The sequence below is a fragment of the Penaeus chinensis genome, chromosome 18, assembly GCF_019202785.1.
Source record: "Penaeus chinensis breed Huanghai No. 1 chromosome 18, ASM1920278v2, whole genome shotgun sequence".
Classification (NCBI taxonomy): Eukaryota; Metazoa; Arthropoda; class Malacostraca; order Decapoda; family Penaeidae; genus Penaeus; species Penaeus chinensis.
In genome coordinates, this window is record NC_061836.1 from 33,518,629 (window position 1) to 33,530,693 (window position 12,065).

At 41.6% G+C, this 12,065-nt stretch overlaps 1 protein-coding gene across 1 annotated transcript in view; it reads right to left on the reverse strand.

Annotated features, from left to right (window-relative positions):
- LOC125034675 (microtubule-associated protein futsch-like) overlaps positions 1–12,065 on the reverse strand; it is a 187,312-nt gene that overhangs the window by 25,203 nt on the left and 150,044 nt on the right. The window contains exons 2-5 of the mRNA XM_047626575.1: positions 4,259–4,357; positions 3,846–4,018; positions 3,038–3,192; positions 9–2,787 (exon numbers count right to left, since the gene is read on the reverse strand). Coding sequence (XP_047482531.1) covers positions 9–2,787; positions 3,038–3,192; positions 3,846–4,018; positions 4,259–4,357 — 3,206 coding nt within the window. The remainder of the gene's footprint in view (positions 1–8; positions 2,788–3,037; positions 3,193–3,845; positions 4,019–4,258; positions 4,358–12,065) is intronic.

Consider the following 12,065-nt stretch of genomic DNA (forward strand, 5'->3'; position numbering starts at 1 on the left):
CTTTCTTCAACTTCCTCTTCCTCTTCTTCTTCTTCCTCCTCTTCTTCCTCTTCTTCTTCCTCCTCCTCCTCCTCTTCTTCCTCTTCTTCTATTTCCTCAATTTCTTTCTCCGCCTCTTCTTCTACATGCTCTTCAACTTCTTCGATTATGTCTTCCTTTTCAACATGTTCAACAACACCTTCCTCGTGAAGTATCAAGGAATCTTTTTCTTCTTCCTCTAGCTGTTGCTTGTCAATAATTTGTAGTGTGTCTTCATCTAATTTGATTTCTTGTACTCCTGGAATATTGGCAATATCGGAGATTCGATCCTCTTCATCTTGGTCAGGGGCAAGCATGAGGTTATCTGTCTCTTTCATGGGTGCAACAATTTCATCTACATCCTCTCGGTCTGCTGCTGCTTCCACAACAGCAACGCCCGAGACGGCTGCAGCTACTACACCCGCCTTCACAGCTGCACCTGTAATAACTCTCTTAATTGGTCCCATGTCAGTTTTCGGTGCAGGGGGCTTCTCGATCTTCTTCGCCTTCGGTGCTTTGCCGACAGGAGCTTTTCTTGCAACAGTTCGTGGTGCTGTCGTTGGCTTGGGCGATGGCTTCTGTTCTTTTCTAGCGGCCTCGGCAGCCTTTGCTGCTCTGTTCTTGTCATCTACTAGTTTCTTGTGCGTAATTTCTCGTGCAGTTGTAGTCGTAGTTTTGGAAATTACCTTCCTTTCTCTTGGTACTCTAGGAACTGTTGGTTTAACTTGCTTTATTTCTCCATTAATCTCCTTCTTTTCGGTTGGTATTAATTTTCTTGGGCGTTTCTTTAGCTCTGGTGTAGAGGGTTTCTTGGGAGTGGTTGCATCTTCAACTTTGTGCTCAGGTCTCTTAATCTTTCTTATTCTTCTCTCTGGTTTCTTCTCTGCATGTTCTCCTTCCTCCTGCTTTTCTTCGTCTGTTTTACGTTCTTTTCTTTCTTTTCTTTCCAGACTCTTCCTCTCCTTCACCTTCTTCTCTACTCGTGCGGCCCTGTCCTCGGGTCTTGGTCTTCTGTCTCCTGTGTCAATGCGGGATTCAACTTTGGGTTTGCGATACCTTTTGGGTTTCTCAGGGGTCCCAGTTTCCTTAATTTTCTTCTCCTTTGGTTTTTCTTTTGGTTTTATTTCTTTTAAGGTTTCAATTTCTAAAGAGGATTCTCTCTCTTCGCCTGTCACCACACCAGACTCCGCTGAGACGAGAGAGGCTTCCTTAACATCTAAAGGTTCTATTTCATGTATATCCTTAATTTCAGTAATTCCTGTAGTTTCTATTCTAGACTTTAAGTCGGTTACAGCAGTTGTGACTTCTACAGCTTGCGTCGTGATTTCTCTTCGTTCAGCTGCATCAACTACATCTTTCTTTGTAATTGTTTCTATCGTGTCGGTAACTGCACTAATTGCTTCTTTGGTTACTGAAACACCTGTGACAGTTTCGGTGATTTCTTGTGTCGTTAATTTGGCTTCGCTGACCTTGGCCTCGTCTATCGCTGCTAAAGACTCGATGGTGATGCCTTCGGTCTTCTCTTTCGTCTCTTCTAGTTCCGTTGCAGCCTTTTCTTCCTTCTTCTCCTCCTTCTTTTCCTTCCGTTCTTCTTTCTTGATAACCTTCTTTTCGATCTTTCTTTCCACTTTCTTCTCCTTTCTGGCTTCTCGCAACACCTTCTCTTGTCGCTCAGATCTTTCCAGCTTGATTCTTCTCCTTTCTTCCCTGCTGATGGAGCGGTCTCCTCTTTCTCTCTTGATTCGGTGTGTGGGAGGGGATGGACTGACTGCTTTGCTAGGTTTAATGTCTGCTGATAATAATTTGTCTTCACTCTTAATTCTTTCCTCAGTTTTGATACCCTTCCGCTCTTCTATAGCGGCCTTGATAGACTTCGCTGAACAAGTTGTGTGTTTCAGATACTCTAAATTCTTTAATCTTTCTAAGCCTTCAAAGATCTTGTGTTGTGGAGTACTTCCGGGGAAGAGAATTCTGGTAATTGTGTCTGTGGGGTCATTAGGTTGCCATATTAGGAGGGCACATATGGAGGTAACATTTGTGAGTGGACAAGGAAAGACTTTATCACCGATTTTGTAGGTACTTAAACCCATGTCGGATGCGATCACTTCATTGTTCCACCTCTGCATAAACTCTCGAACTTCCTTACTGTCTCTAGAGGGATTTATCACATACATGTCTAATTTGCCATGTCCTACTTTGTGATACAAATTAATTGGTTCCATTGCATTATCACGGAAACACAAATGTGGTTTCAAACTAATTTGTCTGAGATTTTCACGCATAATGTGTCCTTCATCCCAGAGATTAATAAGCAGTGGGTCTCTGTCTTTGTCACCATCGGGAGATTTGATATTACCAGCAACATTACAGAAAATATGTCCAATCTGTGGATACACTGAACTAAGAGCTTTTCTACGAACAACATTAGTAATACCCATGAGATTCGAGCTGTTGAGTCTTGTGACAAGGACGGCATCCAGGCGATCCAGATGCCTTGTGAAATCCCAGAAACAGGCTTTGTAATTATAACCACCATCCACGAGCATGTTGAAGCCATTGACACCGAAGAGAGCTGAGTCACCTTGTCCACCAGGAAACACGTACAGAGTGGGACGAGAGAACCGAATGTTTCCCACAATGTCTGATGGTTCAAGGAGCTCCTCGATATGTGTGGAGAGAAGGAACTGTGACAGGTACTGGACGAAAGTCGAGATCCCGGGGGTGGTCTCGATCTTGTCGTCAGGGTTGACTGTCACTCGGCATAGTTTACTGGAAAAAAGTTGTATGTGTTAGCAGTAGTCCTTTCACATTTTCATGTAATACACGTGATATCTCCCCATGACTGTTTTTATTCTGAACAGTTGAAAAAATATTTTAATTCAGATCAGCTAATCAAATCATAAATATTGGTTTTACAGACAAAATTTACCAAAGAAGATCCAGTCTTTGGATTTCGGTGTTTTTTTTTCACATTTATTTAATTTAGCAGCGAAGAAAAAAGTTTTAGTTCTAATTGTACCTAAAAGATTCCTTGGCAAGGTAGCTGGTCGACCAGTGACCTTCTGGGGCGCAGTGAATGTCAATGGTGATGCAGTTCTCGTAGGCATGAAGGACACGTTGGACTTCATACTCGCTGAAGGCGGCGATAAGGTCAGCCACCGAGAAAGTCCCGTCCTGTAATAGTTTGAAATTTTGAATAATCATCCTAGACAGCCCTCTTGCTTATATGAGACTTAATGTTAAATCATTTTATTTTGTCTATACATTTGTTTAAATGTGTAAATTTGGAACATATCATAATTGAAAAATGTTAAATCAAATATTTTTATGTCAATCCACATGTCTAAACATAAGTGTCAAATGGGTAAATTTGGGGTGTAACTAAACAATTTAGACATAACACTTTCGCTGTCCCTATTATTGTACTGCAACAATTGCGTCAACATGTTACTGATTGAGCTTCCTCAAAGGTATATATTTAATATATTAAATATTTTGGTAGGAAAATAATCTCTAATGTTAAGAGTTAACACTTTCGCAGTTCTTTTAATTGATTCTAGATATAATATATAAATGGTTGTCTTCTTATAGTATGAGGAAAAATGATCTTGTTGTAAGGTAATGATAACTTACCTGAGAATTTTGGCCTGTTGGTGAGTGACCTTTTTCATTACAATTAATCTCTATTTATTATAAGCAAAATCATTTTACTTTATTTTATATTGATACGTTATGCTACATCATTTAAAAAGAAATGTGTGAGTGTGAGTGTGCGTGTGCTTGTGCGTGTGCATAAGTGTGTACGTGCATGTGTGAGTAGCTTTTACCTGTAGCATCCATGATCCAGATCCAGCAAAGGCATATCCGGCATGGATGATGTGTCTATGTTTGGTGAATGAAGAGAGGAGGTTCTTGAGGCACTGTTGCAGAGTGTTGACTTGGGGGTGGATCAACACCTCTGCGACCAGATTCTCTGTTGCATACTGGATCAACCTTTCTCCTGAAAAAAACGATTTAAATTCTTAGATTCAATGCTCTCAGGCTAAGAATAATAACATAATTCCCTGCGCTTCTTATAATATGCAAATATGAAAATGACACACAACACGAACAAATAAACGTTATCCACAGCCACACTAAGGATACCAACACTTTATTAAATAAGCAGATATAAAAGATACAAATAGCTTATAACACCCAATGCTTCTTGCTCAACAGAAAACGGTTCCATGACACTCACCTCCCTTCTGTTCTTCTCCTTCGAGGTTAAGTTCGGCAATAGTTGTGAGTTCCTTGTGGATGTCGACGTGTGCTTTCTCTTCATCCCAGGAAAGGAACCCTGAAGAAGGATAGAATATGCATTAATATGTATATATTAGTTGTATTAGTAGTTGTTTCAATACGTAATCACAGAGTGAAAAAAGATACACTATTTATTAATGTTTTGTGAAGAACTGGGAACAGTGTTATACGCATACACAAGAATAAGAAAATAAAGATATTATTAGAGAACTTATGGATTCCTGTTGATCATATATACTCAGATCTAACGATGATATACAAGATGTCCTTTATTGAATATCCACCCTTACACATGTATTTATTCATTATTATTTTTTTTTATTATTATTTTTTTTTTTGGATAAGCATACCATGATGCCCCATTCACAACCGCCACGGCAACGGAGGAGGCCCGAAACAGCTGCCGTGGAAGTCGGTCCTGCCGTTTTAAGCGCGGCGAGACTAATCCCGGAGCGGCCGCCGCCTTAAAGCTGCCAGCTCCTTCTGCCATGCCCCGCCCCGGCCCGCCCCCCTCCGTTCGTTGGTTTTCTTGTCCTCAGAGAAGTAACAGCTGTTTTTTTTCTCTCTCTCTTTTTGGATGCATGCTTTTTGTGTCTGTTGAAGATCGTTGTTTTTGTATGTATTCTTTTAAGGAGACACATTCAGGTGATTCACTGATTTGTTTACCTCAGCACATTTTAAAAGTGGTCAAGGATGCTACATGAAATTTTGGGTTTAGTCCCTGGTAGCTTTAAAATTGCCCCTTAAATTCAGACCGCGCCCTCGGCAAACAAAGGAGCACGGAAGCAGGCAGGTTTCGCTGGACAGACCGAGCAACACGACCTTCGACCGATCCCAGACAAGCACGGCGCGAAAACTTCAGTCACCCGCCTATCTCCATAAACGAACTAAGGAACACGACCTCCACCACAGAACTGCGACAACCTATATATGGCCCGTGGGGGGGGGGGGGGGGGGGTGCGGGTGTTCATTGGCCTAATGCTCCACTGGTCAGCTTTGCTACGGCACCCGGGGAGGCCATCGACGTGCGGCAACGGCACAAAGCTCGACGCTAATGAGAAAACAATGCTTGTATTTTGTATTTGCCGCGACGTGGAATTCTAAAAATACTTGCTTTTGTCAGACTGGTTATTCTCGTGTATTTTGACGAGATTTGATTCTGCTTTTATTTTCATATTAGGTTAATCTTTATAGTTCCGCTTCATGAATATCGCTTTGAGAAAACATTTTTTAGTTACAGATGTTACAGATCTATTTTGCTCTTCTTCTCTCTATACTCTTTTCTCTCACTCATCTGTTCTCCCCCCCTCTCTCTCTATTCCCTTCCCTTTTCTCTCTCTCCACTTCCCTCTTCCTTTCTCTTGAGAGAGCGAGAACGAAAGAGAGAGAGAGAGAGAGAGAGAGAGAGAGAGAGAGAGAGAGAGAGAGAGAGAGAGAGAGAGAGAGAGAAAAGAAATAGCTCAGCGTCTTGATCTCGGCCAGGATCGAAGGAGGCGACACGAGCGTCTTGGCGTCGAGACGAGACCGAAGTACCTAACAATAACAGTCTTCCCAGCGGTTCTCTCGAGGATCTTGAGACGGTGCGCTACGAGAGACAAGGGGATTACCTCATGAAAGGAACTTCTCTCTCAGTCACGACCGAGCCAGATAAGAGCGGGGCCAAGACGCTTCTTCAACACCTCCTCCTGTCCTTCTCCTTCGTGTTCTTCTTCCCTTCCTTTTCTCTACTGGTTAAGTCATCGTTGTTATTGTTATTAGTGGTCTCGTTGTATTCCGCATTTTTTCATTTCTTATTTTTTCTGATGTGTTGGGGTATTCAATCAGCATAGAATCTGTAATAACCGGGGCTCTTTCGAGGATATTTTTGGTGTAACTGTAATGATCCGATTAGATTTGGGGCCTAGTTGGCAGAATCAGTAAACAGAAAACAAATTATATAATCATAGGAAGAGTGAGAGTAAAACATCGTGATAAAAAAGGGGACGGGGTCACTCTATTAACTTGAATTGTAGGGGAAACAATAGGCAACCCCTTTCCCCTCCGAGGTGTATGTTAAAAAGGCCATATTCCGTTCATTAATTTCCTACACTTTGTTGGTCGAAAACATTATGACCGAGTAATTACATGAAAACACGACGCATACTAAACTGAAGTTATTTGATTAGCATTAATAAATTGTGCATCTCTGTATAACCTAAGACAAAATCCCACGTTTTCCTCAGCATTCTGCACTTACTCTCTCGACTTTTATTCCTCGCCTTCACTCCCTTGGGCAACATGAAACCTAACCTCTTCCTGTGCAGCGATATAAAAAACAGACTACATGACATTCTTGTGTACACTCCACATGCCTTATCTCGGTTCACTCTTTCTGGAAGGCTCTGAGAACCTCTGCCAAGACCCTCTGGAGGACAGGCCTCTTAGTTTCACAGAAAAAGAAGGAAGCTCTCTCTCTCTCTTCTCAAGACATGTACAAAGAGAAGGTCATTATCGTAGATTAAGACGAAAAATGTTATCTTTACAGAGCTTTCGTTTTTTCTAAGGTAACAAGACGTTTATATTCTCATTAAATGAACTGGAAGGAGGAGGGAAAGAGAGAGAGAGAGAGAGAGAGAGAGAGAGAGAGAGAGAGAGAGAGAGAGAGAGAGAGAGAGAGAGAAGGGGGAGAGGAGAGAGCGAGAGCGATAGAAGGGGGGGGGGGGGGGAGGAAAGCGAGAGAGAGAGAGAGAGAGAGAGAGAGAGAGAGAGAGAGAGAGAGAGAGAGAGAGAGAGAGAGAGAGAGAGAGAGAGACTAATTTCACCTCTTTTTCATACGGTTCAGATACAGTAGATTTCTACTAATTACACGCAAGTTCTTAATTGTTGGTTACACAATGATTCTTTTATATTTGTAAACGATTGTTGTGAAATTTATATTACATCAATGGAAAAAACGAAAAAAAAAAAATAAGAACAAGATTAATAGCTAATGAAAATTAAGAACAAAACAAGAAAATAGATAAATATCAAGGCCTGTGGCTAGAAATACTAAATCCTAATTGGCATCAGGACTTGAGAAGAGACCTGTGTGGGGGTTAGGGTGAATTTTATTTACTCAGATTTTATCTACTTGAGCATAGCTGCAATTCCACCATAGATACTGAGGGGACTTCATAAGCAAATATGTGCATGATTGAAATAAAACTGATTGAGAGGGAGGAGGGCGAGGGTTGGATAGTTTGTTTCCAGCAGTTGGATAAATGGGGAAAAAATAGCAAAGTTAACAAAAACAGACAATGATGAGCAGCAGGCATTAACAAGAAAAAATAAAAAAATAAAAAATAAGCTGTCGTTTGTCTTTCAGAATATGTAAGAGTCTTCAGTTAAAATCAGCAGTTACTGGACTAATGATCAAACTTATATCTTCCAATTTGATTAAAGAGACCAAAGCAAGGCGAGTTCTAACCTCATTTTCGCAAAATGATAATGCACGGCCCGCATAACCCTTTCCATTGCAAGATACGCGAGATAAAATCCTGTAATTAATATGCTAGACACCGTCAAACCCTAAGAGCTAATTATGCTCTGACAAAGCATTTGGATTACAGTCAGGAATTCCACTAATTAAAGCCAGTCACGAGAAGCAAAACAGAAGTTCCTGTCTTTAAAATAAACCGGGGAGCCGTTCATTTCAGACTTTCGAATGCAACGTCGGTTTAAACAGACACAGACAACAAACAATAGTAGAGTTCAGTATAAAATTACTTGAAATAGCGTTCATAATGTTTTTTTTTTTTTTTTTTTTTGTTACGGACGCTAACAATACTTTTTAACGAATTGCAGACAGTGCAGTGAATCTTCTCAATGAATAATCATTATCATACATTCATTATATCCTTTGCATGTGGTAATCTATCTTTTATTTCGCATCAATTATTCAATTACTAAATCATGTACATTTTCTTATCAATTGCTACATTACTAACACATCTTACGAGAAAGCCCGCAAAGAGCAACGGAGTGCGAAGTGTTGCCGACTCAAAGAACTCCCAATTTCCCGAAGGCGGTGAGGTGGGCGCGACGGGCTTGGGGCGTGTTATCAGCCCTCACCTCCAGGCCTCGCGCTCACCCGGGCGGAAGTGGGCCCTCCTTTGACCCGCGCAGTTCACCCGCTCCTCTCGCTGGTAAATGATAAGAAGCCGATACGAGGGCTGGTCGATATTTACGTGAAACATTGCTTGGGGAGTGCGGTGTATATAATCATTAGAAGGGCTTACTTTGGTCGCTCGTTTAATTATGGGGAACAATGTTTAAGAGAAAGGGAGAGGGTAGCTTCATTTACATTATGAATGGGATTTGACGGTAAATTAATCTTGTGGTGTGTTTGAAAGAAGAATCACATTCAAATACACACACACTGCTTCATTTAATCTACTACTACAGACACAGATGCAAACACGCATATATACATACACACACACACACACAGAGAGAGAGAGAGAGAGAGAGAGAGAGAGAGAGAGAGAGAGAGAGAGAGAGAGAGAGAGAGAGAGAGAGAGAGAGAGAGAGAAACTAAAAATATAGCCACTAAAATCTGGTTATTGAGCCCTAAATAAAATACAGCTGTTAGTGAGCCTCAGTCTGTTAACACCTCTACATCCAGGCACATTAAGGTCGCCTTTAGAGCTGCTCTGAAGGGCCATAATGGTGCATTGCCTGTTCTTCCGGTTAGATGCACAGAGGTAATGAGGCCCTGGAGGGGGGTAGGGAGAGTAAGGGAGCTCGGAATATCACCACTGGAAAAGAAGCATGTATGTGTTTGTTTCAGACATGGGAGACCAGTGGGACTGTTTAACGGGAAAGGAGTAATAATTTTGAAACTCTACGGACGATTGGAACCGCATTTCACTATCAAACCGGTGTAAATTCATTCCATTAAGTAATAATAAATACTGGCTATATGTATGGACAAACAAACACACACACACACACACACACACACACACACACACACACACACACACACACACACACACACACACACACACACACACAAATATTCCTTCCATAATGATGTTTCTTTTAGTATATTTATATTAAAAAACAGATACAAAGCATGATATGTATTTGTGGCGTTTACGTATTCTTCTGCACAGTCGTAAGCAACGTACAAAAAGCCATGATTACTAAATAATATTAATTTTCTAATGATCATTTTGTTAATTCCGACAAGACAAAAAGCCGTAATTCAGTTCACTCCAAACATGATAAGAACACTATACCTTCTAGATATTGTATCTAGATAAGCTATCAGGTGGATTGTTAACATTACCGAATACCAAACACTTAAATAAAATCTATTTAAAGCCTTTATGCTACAACATTTTCTTTCTCAATTTTTTGTGGTAGTTAGGACTAACATGTTCGAGCCGTTGAGTGAAGGTTTTGCAAGATTACCATTATTGCTGTCTTACATATTTAAGGTCATTAAGGGAGGAAATGGGCGAACAAAAAATAAAAGAGAGAAATTATATCAGCAATGAATAATACGAGATGTACATAACTAATCCAATTATTGAGAGACAGAGAATATATCTTTATCTATCTGTATATATCACATATACATACACACACACACCCATATATATATATATATATATGTATATGTGTATATATGCATATATATATATATATATATATATATATATATTTAGATATATATACATATACATATATATGTGTGTGTATATATAACTATATATATATATATATATATATATATCTATATATGAATACACACACACACACACACATATGATATTATATTATATATATATAGATATAGATAGATGAATATAAATAGATATAATCAACAAACAAACAGATCCTGAGAGGGGGAGATAGAACTCAGAGTTCCCTTGCCATCCGAACACCCTAGGAACAAGAGCGGTGACAAAACTAGCAGTGGACAAAGAGTGCCTTATGGAATCTGGGAACGGTGCCATCGCCAGGCGGGAATGTCGATAGGCACACGCAATCGGTCTCATCGCCAAAGATCGGCCTTGGTTTCCCAGACTCCACAAGAGCACAGATTCATCAGCATTAGTGGTAATCGCGGACACCTTAATTACAAATCCTGTCAAGCGATGGTGGGTATTATCTCCTCGGTGATCAGGGAAGGAGAGGACGGTGAAGAGGGAAGATGAGGGAAGGTGGAAAGGAGAGGAGGCTAGGAGGAGGGAGGGAAAGGAAGGGTTATTAGTTGGGAAGGAGGAGACGAGGGCGGGGAGGAAAGAAGGAAGGAAGGAAGATAAGGATACTAAGGAAAGGAAGAGAAAAGAAAGGTGTGAACACGCAACGAGGGAAGGAAGGAGGGACGAAGTTTTAAGGAAGAGAAACGAAAGGTGTGAGAAGAGAAGGAGGAAGGGGCGATAAGGAGAGGAAGAGGAAAGAACTATGAGAGCGCGCGAGGGGAGACAGTAAAAGAAGCTGGCAAGGAAGAGAGCGATTTGCAAGGGACGTGTGAAGGGAAGTAGGGAGGAAAGGAGAGAAGGAAAGATGAACGAGTAGAAGGCTGAGGAGAAGGGTTGGGAGAATAGAGAAGGAAGGGTGAAAGAGGAGTAGAGGAAAAGGGATAAAGGAGGAGCTGACATGAGGGAAGAAGGAAAGGCGTAAGGGATATCGGAAACATTTAGGACTTTTACCAATGCCTTCCGGGACCAAACACTATGTTATTAAGGAAGGACCCTGGGGAGCCTGGACGTAACACTACGGAAGAACACTAAAAGCAAAAAGGAGGAATTTGTGTGTCTGCATGTATTGATGGATCCGTGTGTGTGGGTGTGGGTGTGTGAGTGTGTGAGTGTGTGTGTTGTGTGTGTGTGTGTGTGTGTGTGTGTGTGTGTGTGTGTGTGTGTGTGTGTGTGTGTGTGTGTTTATATATATGTATATGTATATCTGCATATCTGCAAAATAATGAACTAGAGTTAAAAATCGTTTCCCCGATGCGAGCGCGTGCACCCCCCCCCCCTCCACCCTCCCCGGCGGGCGTCTCCAATATCTCTCGAACTCGCCCTTCCAACCGCCCCTCCTCAGGCCATTTCGCTGAGTGCCACTCTGACAGGTCAAGTGTCAGATAAGAAAGGCTATTGATGCAGGATCTTGTTGTCGCCAGGGCGTTGCATTATATAGAGGGAGATCTTGTCAACTCTTGCTGGAGGAGACGGGCAGGGGGCGAAGGAACGGCTGGGGGGGGGGGGGGGACGAGGAGGAGGCGAAGGAACGGATGGGGGGGGAGCGTAGGAACGGCTGGGGGGGGGGGGGGGGAGGCGAAGGAACAGCTGAAGGGGAGGGGGGAGCAAAGAGATGAGGCAGGCGATGGGGATGAGGATGGGCTAGCGAAGGGAAGGCGAAGGAAGCAGGAGGAAAAGGATGAGAGGGAAGGATGGAAGGAAGGAAGGGATGGGAGAGAGAGGGGAGGAGGAGGATGGGAAGGGAGGAGAGAGAGAGAGCGAGAGAGAGAGAGAGAGAGAGAGAGTGAGAGTGACAGAAAGAGAGAGTGAGAGAGATGAAGAAAGGTAAAATAATAAGATTGAACAAAAAACTTGGCAAATAACTAATATACAGGAAACATCTAACGGCAATGATTTGGATCATGAAGATTAAGATACTAAAAGAATTGAAAATGGGAATGATATTAAATATAATGATAACAATGATAATAGCATAATAGCAAATGTAAGTACCAAAAGAGAGAGATGAGAAAA